The sequence below is a fragment of the Dipodomys merriami genome, unplaced genomic scaffold, assembly GCF_024711535.1.
Source record: "Dipodomys merriami isolate MVZ:Mamm:240054 unplaced genomic scaffold, mDipMer1.0.p SCAF_24, whole genome shotgun sequence".
Lineage (NCBI taxonomy): Eukaryota > Metazoa > Chordata > Mammalia > Rodentia > Heteromyidae > Dipodomys > Dipodomys merriami.
The window spans coordinates 25,786,886-25,812,372 of NW_027203826.1; the positions used below are offsets into that span (position 1 = coordinate 25,786,886).

The 25,487-nt window shown below is 40.6% G+C and overlaps 1 protein-coding gene across 2 annotated transcripts; it reads right to left on the minus strand.

Annotated features, from left to right (window-relative positions):
* Window positions 1–853: 853 nt before the first annotated feature.
* Prrc1 (proline rich coiled-coil 1) lies at window positions 854–24,373 on the minus strand. 2 transcript variants are annotated; one of them, XM_070034487.1, is made up of 9 exons: window positions 24,247–24,373; window positions 21,092–21,208; window positions 20,104–20,493; window positions 19,510–19,664; window positions 17,069–17,171; window positions 14,192–14,355; window positions 12,476–12,579; window positions 9,997–10,099; window positions 854–6,342 (listed from the first exon to the last, which is right to left on the minus strand). In XM_070034487.1, the coding sequence occupies exons 2-9, from the start codon at window positions 21,186–21,188 to the stop codon at window positions 6,133–6,135; spliced, it is 1,326 nt and encodes a 441-aa protein (XP_069890588.1). In that variant the 5' UTR covers window positions 21,189–21,208; window positions 24,247–24,373; the 3' UTR covers window positions 854–6,132. The 2 variants fall into 2 exon arrangements, with proteins under 2 accessions (XP_069890588.1, XP_069890589.1); XM_070034488.1 differs by lacking the exon at window positions 24,247–24,373 and adding an exon at window positions 23,322–23,528.
* Between the last annotated feature and the right edge of the window lie 1,114 nt (window positions 24,374–25,487).

Here is a 25,487-nt window from a genome sequence, read left to right on the forward strand (position 1 = left end):
CTCTTTAGGTCTGTATACTTTTTATAGTGCCTGGACCCAAGAACCCAGAGCTTGAGTTCAATTGTGCAAACCCATCCCCAAAAGGTGTACCACAACCACTCTGGCAAGTTAGCATGGAGGTCCAGTCGTGGGGCCTGAACTCTGGGCCTGGGCGCTGTCTCTCAGCAATTCAGCTCAAGGCTAGTGCTCTACCACTTGAGCCACAGCACCACTTCCGGCTTTTTTCTTTTTGCTTATATGGTGCTGAGGAACCGAACCCAGGGCCTCATACATGCAAGGCAAGCGCTCTACCACTGAGCCACCTTCCCAGCCCGTGAGCTAGAGTTCTTAATGCCAGGATTTAGTTTGCTTACCTTTGACTTCACAATTATTAAGCTCTGCCTGATTGATCCGTCCCTAACTTTCTCTGCCTGATTGATCTGTCCCTAACTTTTTGTTTCCCAAAGTTGTTAGTTCTAGTACACAATTCTATAAAATTTTTAAAAAGCAGGGGCATATATCTGCATATATATACATATATACATCAACTTATTTGACTACAAAGTCAAAGCCACTCTTAGAAAATTCTTTAAGACCCACGAGTGAAGAATGACAGTCTTATGGTTAAAGCCCATGGAGTTCTTCCGCTCGTCTAAGGTCATGCTGAGCTGGCTAGCATGAAGACTGCCTTTCACACATCTTTGGGCACACAGCACAGTGCGGGGAGATGTCCAACAGACTCAGAACCGCAGGACGTGTATTTCACTACAGTAAAAGCAGTAATAACCTCAAATGACACATGGATAACAGACTTGTACCTCACAAAGGAGGATAGCACATACATAAACAGTTGCTCAACCTTATTATCATAAAGTTGCTCAACTTTATTATCATAAAAATAAGGCAAATCAAAACCAAATTAAGATTAAAAGAGACTTAACAATGCTAATAGTTGACAAAGATGTAGGGTATACTGATGGTTGGGAGGGCAAATTCCGGTATAATCACAAGGACATTTTAACAATACCTACTGAAACTGAACACACACAAACCTTACAGCTCAGAGATTCTGGTAATAATTATCTAGAGCTGCAACAGAAAGGCTATATGTATATTAAAAGAATTGTACAAGATATCCATAGTTCCATTTTATTACAGCCAAAGATGCTAAAAACAGCCCAAATACCCAGCAATGGAAGATGAATCAATTCAGATGATCTAACATTACACAAGAAGGCAACACATCCTGCTATACAGAACACACGATTTACACAAATACAATGTTAAGTCAAGAGACAAAAGAATATGTACTGATGTAAAATTCCAGAGTGGCAAATTCTCTCTTAATATTAGAATTCAGGAGTGGTTACCTGAGAGAGGAGGTAGAGGGCTGATTTCAGATCTGGGGAAGAAGCTATTCATTTTAATAGTGTTTGAGTGTGTCCAGGTATCAAACATGACATACTTCACAAAGGTTAGTTCCTCTTTCCTTTGTTGTTGTTGTTTGTATGCCTGTTCCAAGGCTTGAGGCTCAGTACCCTGAATTTTTTTTAATTTTTATTTTTGCTGTTTAGGTTCTGGGGCTTGAACTCAAGGCCTAGGCACTGTCCTAAGCCTCTTTGTGCTCAAGGCTAGCACTCTACCACTTGAGCTACAGCACCACTTCTGACTTTTTCTGAGTAGTTTATTGTCTCACAGACATTTCTGCCCAGGCTAGCTTTGACCCTTGATCCTTAGATCTGTTTCCTGAGTAGCTAGGATTATAGATATAAGCCACCAGTGCCAGGCTTTTAACTTACTCTATTTGCTCATGGGTTGGGCCATGTCTCCAGTCTGGCTTTTTTGCTGGTTAACTAGAGTTTCTTGCACTTTTCTGCATGGGCTGCTTTCTAACCTCAGTCCTTAAATCTCAGCCTGGGTAGCTAGGATCACAGGTATAAGCACAACTTGCTTTTAATTCTCAAAATGAGTTCCCTTTAAGAATTTAGAGGACTGCCATCTGTAAAATTTTCAAACTTCTTGATGGTTTGTCTTGCCAATTTTATTATTTTACTTCTTTGTGTGTGTATGCTACCCTGAAGTTTGAATTTGGGGCCTGGTCTGGATACTGTCCTTGAGCTTTTCTGCCTAAGGACAGCACTCAGGATAACAAATGCAGTTTTAAAAAAATTAACTTTTTCTTTTGTAAGAACATAGACATTTTGGAAGATAGGTTAGCAGATTTTTTTTTTCAGTGAAACAAACCATAACTCTTAGGTCTAACATCTAGTAATCCACATGTTATTTGCCTGAAGAGTTCAAACCAGTCCACACAAAGTCCTACATGCAGAGATTTAAGGCAGCTTTATTTATTCGTAATTGCCAAAATGTAGAATCAACCATGATGTCCATCAGGAGGTAAATAGTAATGTATTATACGCGCACAATATATCCATTTGTGCTATGAGACATGAACCATCCAGCTATGCAAAGTCACTAAGCAGAAGCCACTCTGGAAAGTAAAGGATTACCAGTTGCCGGAGAGTTGGGTTTCGAGTGGGCTTGAACAGGGAAGAAATTTTCAAGGCATTGAAAATACCCCATGATATTGTAATGATGAATGTGCCATTTGACATGCACACAAACCCATTTACTACACAACCTCTAAGGTCAATCTCACCCTACTGACTCTTGGGTATCTGTGAGTGCCAATGATGCCGGTCAACTGTAACAAGGGAACGATGTTGTTGGGTGGGGTTGATAATGGGTAATGCTGTGTATTTGTGGGGACAAGCAACAAAGGGGAAAAAATAATCTCTTATCCTCCTCCTCTATTTTACTGTGAACCTAAAAATACCCTAAAATAATGATGTCTTAAGGGGAAAAAAAGGCTATTTATGGAGGTCAGGAGTATAAATTAGAGCCAACACTACAGAGGGCTCATGAACAGGCCTCTGCTTTCTGCCCATCCCTTTATCTCCTAACACCCTGAGTTCTCTGACCTTGCTGTTAGCACCACTCGTATATCTGAATGTTACAATTCCCATAGAAAATGGTATGCTATATTTCTATTCTACAAGAACTCTTGGCAGTCACTAAACCAACTAAGACAAAAAAGGAATATGGGTCTTTGTAATACATTATTAATAAAGTTAGTATTTGAAAATCACTATAAAGCATTAGGAAATAGCCAAAGTATTGTTTATTTATGACATATTTACATACTTACAAAACTGACTATTCAATATGTCATTCTGCATAATATTACTAAATGAATACCATATCCTGGGAGTAAATATCCCCATTTCTTAATAATTTATACAACCCAACAACTTTGAAAACACAGCAAGTTATCAATTTGGCATCACAAATCACAAAGTCCTATTTAGAACTGTTTCTAGCCTAGAAACAGAGTAAATTGAACATGTTAAGTAGTTCAGCTGACCCTGAGTATCGATACTTTGCATAAGTGAATAATACACATTAAACATGGTCATCTGCACCTTTTTATACTTCTACTCACTATCATACGATCTTTGTTTCTACCAAGCAACTGACAAAGAATGAGAAGGCAAGATGACAAGAGAATCACAAGAGTAAACCATCAGCTTTTCATAACCTCTCAAGCCTGAGAAGCTTCAGAACTGCCGGAAACTTAACAAGGGGCAAGTGTAGGGCTTAGTCCTATAGCATTGTCCTTGGCATGTATGACACCTTGGGTTCAAAACCCAGCCCTGTAACAACCAACAACAAAAAAGTGACTATACAGATTCTTAAAACTGATCATCTGAAGCTAGTGCTTTATCACTTTTCTTCCATTTTTCCTGAGAGTTTTTCCCATACTAATTATGTTTACAGTCTTAAAATTCAGTGATTAGGAATAAAATTTACATAATGTAAAATGCAATCATTTATAGCTCTTCATTTCACAAAACCACTAGAACATGGTAACAAACTGGGTTTAAGACAAGTTTCCCTAAATATCTTGAGAAAGAACAAGAGCAAAATGACAGCCATCCATCTATACCCCCTGCCAAAACAAACATATATGGGGGGGGGGGGGAGAGAGAGAGACAGGGACAGAGAGAGAGAGAGAGAGAGAGAGAGAGAGAGAGAGAGAGAGAGAGAGAGAGAGAGAGAGAGAGAGGGAGATACCAGTATGAGAATGATATGGAAATGAGCAGAGAGGACAGAGGAGTTCCAGAGGGCTGGTAAGGGAGACCATGGACTGAAGATATGCTCAGTAACTGGATATACTCAATGTTTAAATACCATCACCAAGACTGTCTGGCTAAGTCACCCTGGTGTAAGACTACATTGTATTTCCTGTTCCTGGTATAATAGAGGAATCTCAGGATGACCAAATGAAAGGTTAGGAAAGCTAAGTGTGGAGTCAGTCAAGCTCTGAGGTCTTTCAAAGAGAATCTTGGACCAAAAAAGAAATCAGGCCAGATTAGATCAAGCGTCTCACTTACCCACATATGCTGCTCCAAAGAGCAGAGGTTAGACAGTTACTGCAGGCAGGAAAATACCCACTTCAACCAAGCCATGGCAGAGCTCTGCCACCGCTCTGTAGGGATTTAAAGAAAAGCATCACTCAGTGGAGATAATGTTCACTGTGACTCTGTGAGAAAAACCCGCACAAAAGTCAAGTAAGATACTGAAGACTTGGTTAAACAAAAAAGAATCTATAAAATCTCCCTGTAAAAGTGGGCATACTTCTTGATCTCAGTCTGAATTTCTGCATCTGGCCAATGCCCTGATAGCTTTTAAAAGCAAAAGACAGAGGTGAATGGGAGAAGAGGATTCCGCTTTCTTAACACATAAGAAGGAATAAAAACATCTAGCGCTCGTATCCCAGGACAAAGGACAACATGGCAACTGGACGCAGCTTTTTCCCAGTACTTCCAATGACAGGAGTCTGAATGCTACCAAACAATCGGGATACAGTGCTTGGAAGCATTAAATTCTTTTCATTCTCGGTTAAAACTAGCATAAATGAAATAATTACTTGAAAAAACACTAATACAAAGCAAACCTTACACGTCAAGACAGCCCAGGATAAGAGCTTTAATGCTTTTATAAAACTGCCAGAGAATGTGCTAATTTGTTTACCTCTATATAACTGTAGAGGAGAGTAAATAAAAATTAAATTACATTTAGATATGAAATTATTTTCAGAAAGTCATTTGAATTTACATAGAGCTCAACTGTATACGAAAGAACATTTAATTAATTTTGAGTCCAAATTAAGTCCAAAAGTGGTAAAATATATTATTTGAGGGAAGAAATAGCTATCATTCAGTACAAACAGAATAGATCAAATAAACCAGATTCAATATAAAAGTTTCTTTGAAAAAGGTCCATAAAAAATAAAGACAGAACAGCACAAAGTTAGAAAAGTGGTATCTTGAGTCAAACTTAAAAGCAATCCTAACTAAAAGAGGCACAGCAATAAGGTAACCCCTCTTCTCTTCTGTTCTTTGGAGAACATGAGTGGAAGCAGCTGGGAGTTTATTCTTGGAAGTACTGAATAGTGTTATACAAAAATAACATGAATACTTCTGATCTAAAATACACGGGACTAGTTATCCTTTGTGACACGGCAACGAGAAAAATAATGTCTAACTCCACTGTTTGCAGTAGAAATTTGTAAACTAGAAAAATTATTTTTACAAAAGGAACAGGTATACTTTTCTAGGTAATACAAGCACATGATGATGACCAGAGAGAAATGATTGATTTTTGTCATTTGTCATTTTGGCTCACTGTGTAAAAGGCACACAGAAATAAATGTACATGTCTACAGGTAGGTGTCTTAGGGTCAATTCTTGAGCATACTGTTCAGCAAAATAATCTAGTATGCATCATTAAATTAAATGTTTACATAGCAAGTTCCATTTAATAAATCCAGTATATTAAAATTGTGTCATAAATATTCCTGCATATTTTTGAGGAACTATGTAAAATTATGATTGTAAAAAGGATCTCTTTTCTTTTCTCTGAAGGAATGACACCAAACCTACAGAAAAAGTAATAATAATAATAATGCAGCCTACAGGAAACCTCTAAAGACTTTCAGATTCATTGAAGCTGTTTAGCTGAGGAAGATAATGTATCTTCTTTACATGAAGCTGAAAGCAAGGGCAGTCTTGGCCGTCAAGAGGCCATCTCTCAGGCGGTTCTGGGTGGTAGGCGCTGCTTGTACATGCCAGCGATGGCTTTGGCTGCACTGTAGATCATCTGTCGGCGAGACATGCCAGTGAACGCCAAGTGCCAATCCGTCCGGCTGACATTTACCAAACTCTTCTCAAGGACTTCGCCCACTGTCACCAAAAGGCCTGACCACCTTAGATTATAGTCCTGGGGAGTGAGACTTTGAGCCTATGGAAAACATAAATCCATGTTACTTATAATACTTATAAGCACAAACTCTGCTATAAATAACCTCTCAAAATCTTTTTTTTTTTTTTGGGTCCGGTCATGGGGCCTGAACTCTGGGCCTGGGTGCTGTCCCTCAGCTCTTCCGCTCAAGGCTAGCGCTCTACCACTTGAGCCACAGTGCCATTTCCGGCTTTTTTCCTTTTGCTTATGTGGTGCTAAGGAATCAAACCCAGGGCCTCCGGCATGCAAGGCAAGCGCTCTACCACTGAGCCACCTTGCCAGCCCTAACCTCTCAAAATCTTGCTCTGGTTACTTTTAACATAGATTGTGACAACCCTGGGAAGTACCACTCTGCTGCCCCGAGATAAAGTCCCAAGGCTTCAGAAGAGCCAAAGTAATGTTGTACGTCTACTTTGCTAAAAATAAAAACATAATGTCATTCTGTTGGTGATGGTAGTGGCGTCTGCGCGTACGCTCCTGAGGACTGAGAACAGAACTTTACAGATGTCCAAGGCTTTAACAGCCATCTACTCAGAGCTCAGTCAGAAGGCTTCATTCTAGTTTCATATTTAGAGTCATTTCAAGTTTGTTAATAGGTTAGTGCTAAAATTATCATCATACTTCAAAGAAAAACCAGACAGCTTCCTAAGATCTTTGGACTGAAATGAAAATGCTTCTCGCCCTGCCACATGCTCACCAAGCCCCTGCAAGGCCTGTTAAAATGAACCACCCGATTCCAAAACTTGGGCAGAGCCTGAGAGGCTGTTTTTTAAATCAAATTATCAGGTAACAGTTATGATACTAGGCCAAGAATGGGGTGACACTGATCAGGATATATTGCATTCATAAAATGCTTTGGTAAATGCAACTCCTCTGTACAACTACTTACAGATAATAAAAAATTACCTTTAAAAATCCAGAGGACCTGAGTTTTTATTGAGGAAGAAGGAATCAGTTTTATTTAATAAGGAAAAAAAAAAATCACACAAAATTGTGTTCTAGATTTTCACTACTATACATTCTAGTGATAATTTGATTTCTCAAAGGGCTAATTTCTATTCTATTAAATTATTAAATCCCAACAGCAAAGCAGTAGAGATATAAAACATAAAAGAAACATGGGGGAAAAATGAACAGATAAAAATAAAAGGTGGGTATTTCAATGCACTTAATTCTTTACCTTTTCAACTTTGAAACCACATGTGGAAAAAAAAAAAACGAAACAAAAACATAAAAAAAAAAATTAAAGAAAGCAAGTCCTGGGCGTCGGTGGCTTACACATGCAATCCTAGCTACTCATGAGGCTAAGTCCTTGTGAGACTCTTATCTCCAAGTAACCACTCAAAAACTAGCTGTGGTTAAAATAGTAAAAATAGCCTTGAGCAAAAGAGCTCAGGGACAGGGCCCAGGGTCCACAACCACTACCAACAAAAAAAGAAACCAAATGATAACCTTTGAGTAACACTATTCAAGTAATCCTATTAATGATTCAATGTGCATCTTTCCGGGCATCTTCCTTCTCATTTGTAAATATTTCAGAACATACACATCTTCCTGCTATCACTGGGATCGTACTCAATGTGCTGTTCTTGACATGTACTTTGCAAGATACCCTCAGGTATTAATATATATATAAACACATTTGGTTCCTTGAATATCATGTCTGTTTCTTACCAATATATGGCTCTGAAAATCAAATACAAATTATCCCTCTGCAACTGTCAGACACCAAGCACAGGGGTGAGTAAACTTTTTGGAAAAAGGCTAAAGAGTAAATATGTTAGGTTTAGGTGTTGATCTTTACTACAACTAATCAATTACATTATTGCAGCACAGTTGCTACTATTAATTATAAATGTATGCAGAATGGCAGCTATATCCCAATTAAGCTTACTTACAAAAACAGGTAGTAGGGTAGTCGATTTGGCTGTGGGCCACTGTGCACTGACCCCTAATCTACAGCAATATTAACAATGGCAGTGACAGGAGTACCCTCATATCACAAGTTATCTAAGGGGCACTTGGATTACCTAGCCCATACATATGTGCATATACTTCTAAACCAAATTAGCTATGATTTGTGTATACTTCTAAAGCAAATTAGCTATGATTATTTTATACTATTGCATAGTATTTCTAGCAAATGCCCTCAACTCTACTGGAATTCTTTATATTTCTTTAATGTCAATGTGCTGAATCACATATCTGGTTTACTACTGGTGATCCACTCTGCTTCTTGAGCCAAATCTACTTGGTAAGGATGTAATGCTCTTCTAATGTATTTCTGAACTTTATTAATTTCACCCATGATTTTTACACTTAGTTCCTAATATAGATTGAAATAGTTTTAGTGTGAAGAGACACAATCTCATGGAATTAATTGAAAAACTGTCTACCTCTGTTTTTGGTACTTTATATACCATGAGAACCAAGTTTCCACTGAATGCCTTGTAGATCGCACTTATGCACGATTAGAACACAATGGTTTTCTTTTTTTTGACTAGATGGGAGTTCTTCACTGTAATGTTTCCTGGGTAATTAGCTAACATCATAGAAAATTTACAGTATTTTGACTGATTCATCTTAATATTTTGAATCAATGATGAAAATCCATATTTTCTCAGAAAAATCTACCATTTTATCTATGTTTTACAAGAAACAGATAAAATGAACCGTATGAATAGTATTTAATTACAATCTTTTAATCATTTTCTCATTGAGTGAATCTAATGTTAACATCTATAAAGATTTTTTGAACTTCTAAGAGGAAATTACAATATAAGTTTCAGTAAAGTTCAAAAATATAAGCATTAATTGTAATACATTTTCTAGACTGCAAACCTTAAAAGGGCCACTTGGATGCTTTCAGCAATTTTATGAACACATATGCCAATTTATATGTAACTATAGGGACGACAAAACACAAGTGCTTTGTCAGATTATTTAAATCCGTAGGTCACAAATAATGTTACTACAAAGATTTCAGCAAGTTTATATATGTATATACATATATATGTATATACATATATACAGTACAAGTATATATATGTATAAAATAATAGTCCAAATTATGTAGATATATTTACTAGAGAACTAAAGAAAATTTTATATAAAAAATAGAGGAATAAGAATCATTGTTTTTAATTACATTTTTGGAACTGTACACTAGATTTCTTTTTAGTCAACAAATCTAAAGTTGTGTACCTATTGTTCAAGTTTCAAATAATGGCTTGTTCTGAAGATGAACAACTAAAAAGGATGATCAGATGACACAAAAAGGGAAGTAAGAGAGGGTTCCAATGGAATAAAGACGGGAGATGAAGGGGAAAGTAGATAAAAAGTGTACTGAATACAGGCAGAAAAGGCAAATCTTCTGACCTCGAGGGGGGAATATAATCCTAACAACAACAACTAAAAAAAAAAAAAAACGAAGAAAGTAACAATTACCCATGTAGTATATTATTTGCCCAAAGAAATCTGGAAAACAAAAACAATGAAGAACTGAAACATTCAAGGAAGCAAAGAAAAGGCCAAATGAGAAAAGGGCCACACAAAATCGGGAATATATTCTTAACAAAAATCCTAACACAACTTTAACTGAGAATACTGCAGGTTTCCCTGGAACATAATGCAGGTGCAAAGGAGGAGACTAACCTGCTGCACAAACTCCAAAGGCACTGGTGTGGCTTGAGTAAAAGTTTCCAGACGAATACCATGCACAGGGTCTTCAACCACCAAACACCCAATGTCAAACCACCTGCAACATAATACGTTGAGTTTCAGGTTGCTTCATGTTAAATGAAAGTTACAGTGAATAACCAAGAAGGAAAATCAGATAAAACAAGCAAATTTTAAGAAATGAATAACCAATAAGGAAAATCAGATAAAACAAGCAAATTTCAAGAAGGAAATGCTTTCCTAATTAATTTTCAGTAGGACAATTTATAAAAATATTGTTATTGTCTTAATTCCAAGATGAAAAAACTCATAAGTACCAATAACAGAAAAACTAATTTCATGCTACTTATCAGGAAGTATCCTTGTTGCTAAGAGGGGAGAATGATGAAATCAGGGTATTCAAATACTCAACAAACTGATGTAAAGGAGAACATGAAAAGCTTCTTCATGAGTAATTTTTTTTAGTTATCTTTAAGTAGTTGGACAAAGGAGTTGCCATTGAATAAAAGCTTGTAAATACAATGCATCTTGATCAATGTCGCCCCTTTCAACATTCTCTTCTATCCCTCTCTTCCCTTATTGTTCTTACTTTTATAGGAAATACACTAAATTTTTTGATTGCATTCTCTTCTCCACCCCTTCTCCGCGGCTCTGTCCCACAGCTGTTTTTTGCTCAAGGTAGCACTCTACCACTTGAACAACAGTGCTACCACCACAGCTCTTTTGGTAATTAATTGGAGGTGAGTCTCACAGACTTGCCTGCCCAGAGTGGCTTTGAACCACAGTCCTAGCTAGGATTCCACAATCCTAGCAACTCTTGAGGAGCTCAGATTACAGACATGAGCCACTGGAGTCCAGCTATGATTTTTTAGCAAATGTCATATGAAATTTCTCCCCACTTGATCAACTATGGAAATTTCTATTACTAAACCTATTACTAACATGCAGATATCTAGCAATGTTCCTAGGACATTTTAAAATAAGCTTATTGAAAATATTCACAAGTTATCCTCATAATTAGTCCTTCAAATTGTTCTGAATTGTTCACCAGGATTCTCAGGTTTCAAAAACAGTCTCATGAAATAAAAAGAAAATTTCTATTTTAAACCATTAATAAATTAGTAACAGTAAGACAATTTTAAATTTCTGTAAGACAACAGTAGCAACTCTGTATTTTAGAGACCAGAATTAGCCCTAAACTCATGAATATAAACAATGAGAGCATATGGAACAGGAAAATGTTCGATGCTTTTACTATTAAAGAAAACATAAAATGGGTTACAAGACTCTTATTTACTAATTTAAAAAAACAGTAAAATACAGAGTAGCACAAGAACTCTGCCACATATAAAAATGGCAGTTTTCAATAGAAACATTGAACAAGTTTTCCTCCACCAGGTATTTCCTATATATATTTCTACATCTTCTCATGTCTGACTTTGTCTACAAAATCCAGTTCAATCTGTAACTGTTCATGAATTTCTTGGGAATTACCTCCATCCACACTGGGTTATCACCCCTGAAATTTCCTTTCAAGTTTGTTTATCAATAAAAAATTATAGCTGGGCTCCAGTGGCTCACATCTGTAATCCCAGCTACTCAGTAGACTGAGATCTGAGGACTGTGGTTCGAAGCCAGCCAGAGCAGGCAAGCAAGTCTGTGAGACTCTGATATCCAATTAGCTACCAAAAGAGCTGGAGGTAGAGCTGTGGCTCAAGTGGTAGAGTGCTAGCCTTGAGCAAAAAGCAGCTCTGGGACAGAGCCCAGGCCCTGATTCAAGCCCCATGACCAAAAAAAATTTTTTTATAAATATAGATACATGCACACACACATATATATACACATGCATATGTATACATAACCCTTTAAGTAATTCTTTCAAGTTGTTCTTCTATACCTATAATATACCCTGAAAGAGGAATTTTTTTCCAGACACATTGCCACTCAATACTGAAATAAAAAATAATAAAGGACAAAAAAAAAAAATAAAACCATGAAATAAAGTAGGTACATTTGAACAAAGAGAAATTATTTTAATATAAAACAACTCAGCATAACCAAAAAGTTTCTCCCATTAAAAAAATCATCTATAAAAATACAGAGCCCTCAAAAATAATGGGAGTTTTCTAAACATCTAAGAGAGTGCTCAGTAGAAGCATAGTGACTGCTACCAAGACTTTCCTGTCCATTACAATACATAACTGTGTCAGGTACTATTGCTATCCATGCTCAGCAATATCTCAGCCAATAACACACCATAATATCACTTTGTATCTAAAGCTATTACATTAAGTGGCTGTAGAATCTGTATGGAAAGCAGACATTACTATCTCCATTTTGGTAATGGGAGCACCAGCATCAGAAGGAACTGACACTGTTTCTAAAATAGGAGGTATTTTTTGCTAGGCTGGCTCACTTTTGTTTTGCTTCAAAAAAGAAACAACAAGCTTCTTACTTGTCAGGCAGCAACTCTGCAATGAAGTTTTCCACCGACACAGCAGTCTGCTTGGCATGGATCACTCCAGTTCGGCGCAAGCTATCTATGCGCTCCTGGGCACCCTAAACAATAAAGACATAGGTTAAAAACCTTGTTTCTAAAATATTAAACATACTAATATACAATTATACAAATAATACACTCATGTTTTCATATGCACCAACATACTCTGTTCAAACAATACAAAAGCACATACAGTAAAAAATGAAAATGACCAATCACACCCTTTTCATTCCAAATGAATTTCCTATGTATACTCCCTTATGCATTACCACTTGCTAGCTGCCAACTGTGAAGTGGATAATCTGAAAAATCACATTTTAAAGAAAGTAACTCTTTGATATTCATCTGGCAAAGGGCATCTGACTAAATAAAAATCTTGCCAGTCATATTAGCAGTTTGTTTAGTTGATTCTCTCTTGATTTTTTTATATAGGCAATCACATAATCTTTTTTATCTAATTCACACACATGTATATATTTGTACACACACGTATATATGAGACAAGACAACATTCCTAGACTCTATACTTCCAGGAAATAAGACTTTTTTCTTTTACTATACTACAGCAGAGGACTTTATACTCATATCATAGACCTGAGTGAGGCAACAAGTTCAAATTTTTCATTTTGTGCTTATAAAATCCAGAAAATAAAAAGGTTAGATATCATCTTTTTTGTTAACTCTATCACTTTAAGTGGGGGCTCCTTTACAGTTATAAAGATACTTTAATATATAAAGTATCTAAAATTGCTGTCTAATGTTAGTTCCTAGGAGTGTTTTAAGAATAGGATTTACTTTACCAGGCATCAAGACATAGCTGCATGGCTACTGAAATAATCATCTCTAAATGAACTATGAGGAAGAAGGCCATTAGAGCCATACAAGAGCTTATACTAAATGACTTGGCTCAGATGAGGAATTAAGACTTTACACATAAGCCAGACCAGGAAGGGAAGTCCACAGACTCTTATCTCAAATTAACTACAAAAAAAGTGGAGCTGTGGCTCAAGTGGAAGAGTGCTAGCCAGAGTTCCTGAAACAGTAACATCTTCAGTATTATTAGCAATAATAATTTTTTAAAAATCTTCTGAGATTCAAAGGATGTTCCTAATTTCAGTAGTTGATTTGCATGTTAAAACTGGGTTAAGATCTTTGTTAGAATTACTCTTGCTTTTCTCGGGTTCTCTCCCTCAATAATCAAAATCAACTCTAAAAATTTCTTTTGGTGGTACTAGGGATTGAATTCAGGCCTTTGCCTCTTGAGCTCCATCCCTTTTCTCCTTTGCTTTAGTTATTTTTTGACATAACGTCTTGCAGTTTTGCCCAGGGCTGGAGTGGGCACATTCTATGATTCTTTCAACTACAGACCCTACCATAGCAGATTACAGGTATGAATCATCATGCCCAACTGACTGACAGAGATAGGGATCTTACTATCTTTCTGTCCAGGCTGATCTTGAACTACAATCCTCCCAGGTAACTGGAATTACAAGCAACAACCTAGTCTTTAGTTTCCTTTAAACTAAAAATCCACTGTAACGAAAAGCAATGTTGATCATTATTTTCATTGTATCAAAACACATTAGCCACAGAGAGACCACAAGGTCATTACCACCATTATGAAAAGTTTAGGTGCCAGGTTCCATAGTCTGACAGAGTTCTGTTACTTACTTTCAGCCCGGCTGCATAGCCCACCGGCTGTGGAGCTATGTTGGACTGTCCAGCTTCCCCGACTACCACAGCTAAGCCGAAGACCTCCTGGAAAGCATCACGCACAGCAGCCACTTTGACTTCTTTATTTGATGTCACTACAATGTCCAGCTCACCCCCAGACTCTATAAAGGCCAAAAGAAGTTTCAATTCCAAATTGAAATAGTGAAATTCTCACAATTACAATACCAACAGTTCATTTACATAAACATTACCAAACTCATAAAACCAGGCAAGATATAATGCATTATCTTTCTGGGGTTAGAGAAACAGGCTGAACAAGTCTGCACAATGTATCGGCTTTTCAGCATTAACATCAGGATTCAAACCAAAATCTGTCAGCAGTTGACCTAACAAGACCACCTTTTCAACCTACACCCAAACGTTCCAACCTTCCCCCTTTTCCTGAGTTTTGCAACTGTTGAATTTGTAACATGTTATCTGAAGAAGTTTTACTTGCAGCAGAAAATGGAACATACCTTATAAGAGTTCTGAGTATTAACTAGAACACATTTTTCATCATTCTATAAAATGTTCACAATTGGTGGTTCTGAGAAAAGAATTTTGTGGTGAACTACCTTATTTATATTTCTTGGAAACTCACAGTGTACATTAACATATCAGTATTTGAAAATCAAATAATTAAAATTAGTAACCCTAACTCAATTCTGTCCATACTTAATCCATTCATGAAACATTTTTTTCAGTATCTAAAAATGGCTCCTAAAAGTATTCCATAGATTTAATTTTGGGAAACAATGGCAAAACCAATCATGAAAACAGCTTATCTTTTTACTAAACTAATTAGCTTCTAATTAGCTTATACTTTGCATGGACATATTTATTCCATTTTTAAGATTGTAAATAAAAAGTTTTCCTGCTGTTGGTTAATAAGAACACATCTAACAGGGTGTTGGTGGCTCATGCCTGTAATCGTAGCTAATCAGGGGGCTGAGATCCGAGGATCATGGTTCAAAGCCAGCCCAGGCAGGAAAGTCTGAGACTCTTCTCTCCATTAAACGTCACTGTAGCACAAAGTGGTAGAGAGCTAGCATTGAGCAAAAGAGCTCGGGGGCAGTGCCCAGGCCTTATGACACATCCACCATATACAACTTTCTAACACCATGTAGATACCAGTTTCCAGCCCTCTAGCTATAAAGCAATCGTAGAAATTAAACATCTGGCTTGTGAACCACAGTTACACATTTGAGATTAAAATAAAGATTTTTATTGATAACACATCCTTGTTAAGAGTAGTACAAAAATTATATACTAAACAAAAACTACCATGAAATCTTGAAAAAGATTCACTTTTTCTCTAGGAAATAGTTTAAGCAAGTGGGTCTTCCATCTTATACATTTTCACCATTTAAAAAGAACATGCATAGCAGCTACAAATAACTGATATAACAGACTTTATGGAGAGCTCAAACAGTACAACTTTTTTTTTTTTTGGGTCCAGTCGTGGGGCCTGAACTCTGGGCCTGGGTGCTGTCCCTCAGCTCTTCAGCTCAAGGCTAGCACTCTACCACTTGAGCCACAGCGCCACTTCCGGCTTTTTTCTTTTTGCTTATGTGGTGCTGAGGAATCGAACCCAGGGCCTTGAGCATGCAAGGCAAGCGCTCTACCACTGAGCCACCTTCCCAGCCCCAAACAGTACACTTTTTAGAAAGACTAAGTCAAAGCCTGACAAAATAAGCACCAGGACATGGCTACCTGCAAGAGGGTAGGGAGAGGGAAGAAGGGGGAGAAAATGCAGTCAAGAATCCGTTGTAAGCCGGGCGCTGGTGGCTCACGCCTGTAATCCTAGCTACTCAGGAGGCTGAGATCTGAGGATCGCGGTTCAAAGCCAGCCCGGGCAGGAGAGACCATGAGACTCCTATCTCCAATAAACCACCAGAAAACCGGAAGTGGCGCTGTAGCTCAAGTGGTAGAGCGCTCGCCTTGAGCTGAAGAGCTGAGAGACAGCGCCCAGGCCCAGAGTTCAAGCCCCATGACCGACAAAAAAAAAAAAAAAAAAAAGAATCTGTTGTATTTATCACAAAATTAAAAGGGAAAGGTGGGAGAAAGGGAGGGTGAGAAGGTTGAAGAGGTGACCGGGATCAAGATGCACTGTATTCATAACTGCCTTGTTAAATGGCACTCCTCTGTACAACTACTTAAAGACAGTAAGAATGTTTTTAAGTTTACAATATAAAAGAGCCTATAGTACAAGTAGATATCTGTCAACCATACATATACTTCTGCCCTAACATCTGAAAAGTGTAAGCACATTAAAAAATGGACAAGTTTAATAGTGTATATTTTACTCATTCATCACTTCAAATACTTTAAACTTTTCCATTGCTTTTAAAACCTGTGTACTATTATTTATAAACAGGATAATTTAACAAAATATTCCATTATTTTCAAAATTTTTATCCTAGCATTTTGTGAGAGGTTGAGTAATGCATTTCATAAACACTTGACACTAGCGGTGTTTTAGAATTCAGCTTTAGAATTATTTTCTTATACAGAATGAACTTGGGAGAGTATAACCAAAAGCATTGCTTCAATGTCACCCGTAAATAAAGTGAAAGTCATATAAAGTAGCAGTAAATGTTTACAATTAAAATCAGTAATAGTGTCCTCTCAAGTTCATTCTGCAAAGTTTTTAAAACATATTTAATGGTAAATAAGATAGAAACTAAGACAAATTTAAGTTAATACCAAAAACTAAGCCTGACAGTCATCTTTAGTGCAAAACATGAAGAGGAATGGCTATATGAGTAGTAGAAATGACCTGGGATCACAATTAGCACTGATGCTGACAGACACCGCTCTAACTTAGGTACATACTGATATATGGGGCCATGCCAGGGTCCAGCGTTGTAATCATGCTTTCAACTGAATGCTTCGTCTTATCAAGCACAGATTTCACCATAGGATTCCCAGCCACACCCTGCAAAGAACAAGAAAACATATAAATGCATACTCAACCAAAGAGCACTATGATCATTTTTTAAAATTCTGAATGCATCCTAGACCAGTATCTTTAAAATGAAAATGCAGACAACTAGCACTCCAATAAAGACTCCAAAATTCGAATCCTCAAAAAAATAAATTAACTAAAATCTAAGAAAAATAAAATCAGATCAGCATCAAAGATCAATGTCAAATTGCCATGAATGCTCTAACTTCTCTGCCTTTCATGCCACAGAGTACAGAGCAACAGTAGCCCACAATACACTTTAAGGAGCACTGGCCTGCAAAATATCATACTCTGTGTATTATGTGTGTATATGTACACACACACATCGTATGTAGGTATGTATTTCATTTGCAAATGTATTTATATACATGTATACTATATGTATTTCTTTTTTTTTTTTTTTTGGGTCCGGTCATGGGGCCTGAACTCTGGGCCTGGGCGCTGTCCCTCAGCTCTTCAGCTCAAAGCTAGCACTCTACCACTTGCGCCACAGTGCCACTGCCAGCTTTTTTCTTTTTGCATAAGTGATGCTGAGGAATTGAACCCATAGCCTCAGACATTCAAGGCAAGCGCTCTACCACTGAGCCACCTTCCTAGCCCCGATATATATATTTCATTTGCAAATGTATTTATGTATTTCCTATCTATGTATTTATCCAAAAAACTAGATAAAACATGTTCCTTGGGGTTTCAAAAAAAGATTGTCAGCAGATGCCCATAAGTCTTTTATTTTGTTCCTCAAAAGACAGAAATAGTAAACATGTGTCATCTTTAGCCTCCAGAAATTGACTCCATTTCTTCAGTATGTTCCACTAAAGTTATCTCTTGTTTCATTCATTCCCACACTCTTCCTTCTCAACTAAATCATTCTTAGAACTGCACCCTGAGCCACAGGAACCACACCTAAGGGTCGCCTCTTGAACTACACTTCTCCCAAAGTACAAGGGCGTGGGGGAGCAGGGCCTCCTTCTATAGCATTCAAGGACAGCTTCTCTTCTTCCAATCTACAGGAACTACAGTGGTTCAAGACAACATGAGGGCATACAAATCAAATTTAAGACTGCTGACCAGCCTTATTCTAAAAAAAATCTCTAAAGTTACAATTACAAGCCTGCAGAGTTGGCCTAGCTATAACAACTGCTAACTGACACATGCTCTTACGAACAAAGAAAAAGGTGCATGCAGGCTTCAGATATTAACAACTTGTAGAAGCTCAAAGACATAAAAGGCAAATTTACAAAAATACCCTATGCTTGAAAGTTAAACTCGTATGATATAAATAAATCAGCTAACCACTTAACCATTTTAAATGTGTTCCAAACGTAGTAAAACTAAATAACCCTGCAGCAGATTACAGGGAGGGTGACCACTGAGGAAAGTGGGAAAACCCAGCAGAGCACTCATTAAGCTTAAGGAACCAGTTACTAAGATACCTTCATGAATGCACACATGAATCACCATTTCTGTCTTATTACTGAATGATTTCATGCCCACTTCAGCACAGAACAGATTTTCAACACACACTAGGGTCATAAATGAGCCTAGAGTTACAAATAAGAGTATGTTCCCATTGTAAAGACAGGGAGAGAGCAATGGAATAGAACACCGAGAACAGACATTGACACTGGTGCTAACATACAATTTAGTAATTAAGAGAAAAGTAAATCTGAAGATATGACATGGAAATAATCCATTAGTTGGAAAATAAATTTGGTATCTATCTTATATAGTATAGTGAAGTATATCAGCTACATCAAACTGTTAAGTGTTACAGTAAAATGAGAGGGCTGGGAAGGTGGCTCAGTGGTAGAGTGCTTGCCTTGCATGCATGAGGCCCTGGGTTCGATTCCTCAGCACCACATAAGCAGAAAAATAAAGCTGGAAGTGGCGCTGTGGCTCAAGTGGTAGAATGCTAGCCTTGAGGTGAAGAGCTGAGGGACAGCACTCAGGCCCAGAGTTCAGGCCCTACGACCGGAACCAAAAAAAAAAAAAGTAAAATGATAAAGGGACTGGAATATATCAAAACCAATACTGACAACAGCTTATTTTTCGAGTAAACTAATTAGCTTAAACTTTACAAAGACACATTTATTGCATTTTTAAGATTGTAAATAAAAACTTTTCCTGCTGTTTGTTAAGAACGTATCTCTCTAATGACTCACGCCTGTAACCCTAGCTAATCAGAAGGCTGAGGTCTGAAGACTTTCATGTGTTTCCTATGCCTTCTATGCTTTTAAACTTGCCTCTAATGAATACAGATCAGATCAGCTGGAAAACCAAATACAAGTTAAAAGTTAATATCCCTCACCTTGATGAAACCCCAGATTCCACCACCAGATGCTTCATCCGGAACTCTATGAATTCTAGGATCATCCTGCTCCTCTGGGAAAGTAATGGCTGAGGTGCTTCCCTGTGCCAGAGAAGCCATGCTGGCTTGCTGAGTAATAGGAGCCGGCAGGATACCTAATCAAAGGCATGTGTCAGTCACTCTACAAACTGTCTACAAATGACACACCACGCGAGAAGAATAACTCACAACTGCTTTAACAACATACCTAAGCATTTTAGTATTAAATGCTGAACTCAAAGAACCACCCAAGAGAATTTACAAGAGAATTTTTTTCCCTTTCCATAGGCTTTTACTCGAGTTCTAATAAAGGACAACATGCATTTATATATGGGATATTACACAAACATACACTTTCACTGTGATGAAAAGTTACACACTTGTGGCCTTTGCCATTGGCTGCATGCCTGTGTAAATAAACCAAAACTACTGAATTGTACAAGTTAAACTGTGGAGTTGTATGATACCTGAATTAAAGCTCAGTAAAACTGTAAAATAACAATAAACCATTATGTATATAGTCACGTATTTCAGAGCGTAGCAGATGAGAATTACCCGTTACTGGAGGTGCAGAAAAGGACGGCATGAGAGGCGTCTGGGGAGCTCTTCCTGCATGTCCCCTTGTGATGTCATAGGTTGTGCCTACAGAAAACCCTGATGTAGGAGGACCGGAAGAGGGTGCAGACGACGCAGGGCCCGGAGCGGAGGTGGAAGGCGGGAAGTAAGCTGAGGGAGGGGCGCTGAAGGCAGCAGCAGCTGGTGGAGGAGCAGAAGGGGGCACAGAGGGAACATGGGCTGGGACAGGTGTAGCTGGTGCCGGGGGCACAAACGGCAGTGGCGCTGACGGCCGCAGAGGAGGCAGGGACGGCTGAGGAGTGGAGTGTGCCTGCGGAGGTGAGGGCTCCAGGGAGGACACACTTGGAGATGGGAAAGACCTGGCTGCAGCTGGAGAAAAAAAAAGGAGAGAGGACAAAACACAAAGTTGGAAAAGGTTTTTTAAATTTGGTTTAAAAACTTTTTGCTTGCATAATTTTAAAAGACCATATCCCAAGAATTGTTTTTAAGTGCATAATTTAAGATATACATTACATACACGTGATTATAAACTTCAATTCTCCCAAGTGAAAGAAGCAGGAATACATCAAATCACTACAGCACGTTCATAAGTAGTCCTCTTTTTCAGTTCATTTGTTCTGATGTGTTTTAAGAAAAGCCTTTTTCATCCCTACTTTGAGCAGAAAAACCCTATGCAGTAGAGTCTCACCAAGATAGCCAGTCACAAACTTTTAAGGAGATTTTGTCATCATGAGAGAGATGACTATACTCAGCATGAATATACAGAACAAAATTCTACTTAAAGCAAAACTTTTAATAAGCAAGACTATTTTTTATACTTTTTAAATCTAACAAGTCTATTTCTCTCCACCTGACAAAGACAAGGAAAGCTGTTAAATACATATTCCTTTACAACACTGTCTCAGAAAAGATAGCAGTGTCTCTGCCATCCTCCAGTGCAGCAGTAGGTGTTCGATGCCACGGGTACCTAGAGGAATGGACGAAGAGGACACTGCGGCCAGGCCGACAGGGTGCGGGGGCGGTGTCCCGGGGGGCGTAGTCTCTATCCCACTCTCTTCCATCATTTTTCTCCAGTCACAGTACACTGCAAAAAATATGTTAAAAAAGAATGAATTTCACAAAGGAACCAATAATGCATTTATAAAACTTAGAACAGCTTGCTTTGAGAACAATTAAGAGTAATCAAATGATAGGTGCCTACTTGTACTATCTATAACGCAATGTATTTCCAGATAAAGGACCTATCAAAATTCCTGATCAGTCTTATGAAAATATTTAATATACAAACAATCTGTGACCTTCCATAGACACTTTTCACAATTAGGAAATGTTAGCTGTACAATTCATTAACCAATATAGTTCAAATGGTAAACTGCCAAATTGATTTTGACCACATGAATGTGGGATTTATTCACTATTACATTTTAGCTACTATTACATTTAAAATAAAAGCATTTAATGTAACTTTGAAACTCCTTCTTTCCTCATAAAGCATTTACGTGCACTATGCCTGTTGACATTTAAAAAAATCAAAATGTGCTTCACTTGATGAGTGCATCAGTTTCTAGTTTCCTCAGTTGATATTTTGAAGCTCATGTAGTAACTGCTAACTAATATGCCTCAGATTTTAGAAAAGTTAGCTGTAGTACACATGACATAGTAGGGTCCTAATATGTGATAATAGACTGCAAAACTTGGGGAAACTTCCTTAAAAATTAGAAATCTTAAAACCTAGCTCTAAATATGACAAACTATTCAGTGAAGGTGAACCGCTTAACAACCTCTAGAAATGCAATGGTTAACAGAAGCAAATAGTATACTTGGACTCTAGTATAGAAAACCACCAATATACAATGAGACAGATGTAATGCAATTATGAGCGCTGAGGGTAAGAACTTAGCTGTGTGACAGGAATATGATTTTGATTTGGTCAGATACATTGAGATCTAAAGGACAAACCAAACTGAGGGCAAAGGGAGAAGATAAAGAAGGCAGCTACCAGGAAAAAAAGAAGAAAAAAAAAACAACAGCGAGAAGGTATAAATGCCATGTAAGGAAGAGGGAACAAGAAAACGTAAGGAGCAAGACAGAAAAGAATTCCCATGGGGATGGAGGCAGGAGCTAGCCAGTAGGCCTAATCAGCCAGGTTAGGAGATGGGTTGCTTAAAAACAGAAAGTCACTGTAAAACCTTCAAGATAGAGGAAGCATACTGATGTTTGGTTTTGTTCTAAATTTTCTGAAATTTTAAATTCACAAAAATGACAAAGTTAGAGAACTTTGCTATGGTCTTTATAAAACTACCTCAGAATGATCAAATGTACAAGGCTGGCAAAAAGTACAATATTACTCGAATTTTACCTGTTTTTACATGTACATGTCTATGTGCACATGCACATATGTGTATAGTTCTACCATGCTTAATCATACGCACAGACTGAATATCACCATCACTATACAGAAGTATTCCATCCCTCCAAGAAACTCCTTCCTGCTGCTCCTTTGTCATGTCCCCACCAAACAGAAGCCTGAGCAACTAATCACCAATCTTGTTCTCATTTTCTCACTCTACAATGGGACATTCTGGAACCAAACAGAAAGTAACCTTTTAAGACTGGCTTTTATTCAACTAGCATAATGCCTTTGAAATTCATGCTACTTGGTAGGAGTAACAGGGGTTGACCTGTTCAAAGACAGAGGCCATTCTAGGAGGTAGTAGTGTAAGATCTTCTTAAACACAGTCAAGCTCCACTGTCTGTCTATGCAATTATGCCAGCCATGCACTTCCCCTCCCTCCCTCTACCACCCACACGTCTTCGTCTGTCTGCTCTTCATCATCTCAGTCTAGGCTAGTGTTTCGGTAGAACTTGACATTGTTGGCACTTGGGGCCAGATAACTCTTACGGGGGTGATGTGCTACGGAAGTTTTCAGCGGTATCTACAGTCTCTACTACACAGTATCCCCTGTGTGTGCCAACCAAAGATGTCTACAGACATAGTCAAGAGAACCCCGAGGAACATAATTTCCCTAGGTAAGTAGAAAACTACCCTACATCTGTTGTGTCAACCCAGTGGCCTAGTCTACACACTGTGGTCAACGTATGTATTTCTGAAACACAGATGTGGACTGTCAGTCACTCGACTCCATCAGCTTAGATGTCCCTGGGCAGGTGCATAGGGAGAGTGGGGCCATCCGTACCAATCCTGAGGCATCACAGTTGGCGAGGCTTTTCGGGAGCGAAAAGTAATACTAAGGTATCAAGCCTGAAAACAAAGTGACGGAGATGGTTCGAGACCCTGAGTCCTGTCTCGGGTGAGATCTGCTCTTCCAGCCGGCTGGTGCCTTGGTCTTAAAGAAGTGGATGGCTACTCCTGAGAAACACAGAATAACGCTCCGGTGGGAGTTCGCAGCGCTCAGGCTGCCATCACTGAGGGCAGGGCAGGGCCGGGGGCCGGGGGCCGGGGCCGGGGGCCGGGGCCGGCCGGCCGCGCGGGGCCGGGGCCCGGGCCCGGCGCCGTCCTCACTCATCCCGAATGAACTCCATCAGACGATCGCGGGCTTACGCCGCGGCCGGCGGGGCGGAGCCGCCACGCGAGCCACGGTCACCGAGGCGGGCGGAGCTGCCACGGGCCCTCTCGGACCGACACGGTCTGAGGAAGGCGCCGGGGAAATGGGGTCGAGCCGGGTCCCGGAGGAGACGGTGCACGGAGGCCGCGGGGGCCGCCGGGGGCGCGGGGCGGGCGCGGGGCCGACCAGCCCCGGTCCAACCCCGAAACCCCGCAGGAGCCGGCGGCCTCCCCGGGCCCGCCACGTCCCCGGGCCCGCCACGTCCCCGGGCCCGCCACGTCCCCGGCCGCCGCCGGGACCTCGCACTTGGGCCCGGCACCGGGCAAAGTCCAGGCCGGGACCGCGGGCGGCGGGCGGCGGCGGCGGCGGGAGTCACCGCCCGCGCCGCGCCAGTCCTGCCCGGAGCCCCGCACGGAGCCCGGCACCGCGCGCGCGGACCCCGCCGCGGGAGGCCGGCGCCGACCCCGGGCCCGCCCCCGGCAGGGACGCGTCCCCCCCCCCCCGGCCCCGCGCCGGCGCCCGCGGGCACGCGCGCCGCAGCCAGGCCGGAACTCACCTGGGCGCCGCAGCGAGGTCCTGCGTGGCGGCTGCACACCGGGAGGCCGGGAAGAACGGAGAGGTTCGGGGTGCGGGACGAGCGTTCCGCGAGCACACGGAAGGTACCGGCCAACGCTCACCTCCGCGCCGCCCCGCCCCCAAGATGGCTGCCGCGGCGCCCGGCCCCGCCAGTGCCACGTCGACGCGCCGCGCGCCGCCCGCCTCGCCCCGCCCAGTCCGTCTCCGCCCCGCCCAGCGCACACCACACCGCCCAGCCCCGCCACGCGCGCACCACAACGCCCCGCCCCGTCCCTCGGCCCCGCCCAGCGCGCACCACAACGCCCCGCCCAGTCCCTCGGCCCCGCCCAGTGCGCACCACTCCGCCCCGCCCAGTCCCTCGGCCCCGCCCATTCCAGCCCCGCCCGATCCCTCTACCCCGCCCAGCGCACACCACACAGCCCCGCCCAGTCCCTCGGCCCCACCCAGCACGCACCATACCGTCCCGCCCAGCCCCTCGGCCCCGCCCAGTCCCCCTCAGCCCCGCCCAGCGCGCACCACACCGCCCCGCCCACCGGGTTCCTGAGGTTAGACTTGTGCTGTCCGCAGAGGTGTAGGGACCCACCAGGTTGGGCTCTGCCCAGCGCCCCCCTGTCCGGCCCGGCCGCCCCGCGGGACACGTCCTCCACGTCGCCTCGGCCCCTCCGCAGACACGGAGCTCCCCGGGTTGCCTCGGGAGACGGCGGCGGAAGCAGGTGTCCTTTTGTCCTAATAACGTTATTACGCGTACTTTTAAACTGAAAACAATCAATCAATACACGCAAACAAAGAGGATCAACTTTAATACCCATAGATTCTGCACCTGAAGCAGTGCCTGAAACAGCTAGTGTGCAATAAGAGCTTGTGTGTGTGCGTGTGTGTGTGTGTAAGAGTGAAATGCAGTGGAGAAAACATAAGGAATTTGAAATCTGAATTCTTGAGTCTGGACTATCCAAAGGCCAGTTGGGCCATAGTCCTTGTACAGGTAATTTAGTCTCCTGATTTCCACCTGAAAAAATGAAGGTAATTTTCTCTGTCATCCCTAATTCAGCCAGGGAAAAGAGGCACCTAAAATAAGGTACATGAAAGCCTTTTTAAAACAGCTTACATGGCCGGGCACTGGTGGCTCACCCCTGTAATTCGAGCTACTCAGGAGGCTGAGATCTGAGGATCAGAGTTCAAAGGCAGCCTGGGCAGGAAAATCCATGCAACGTATCTCCAGTG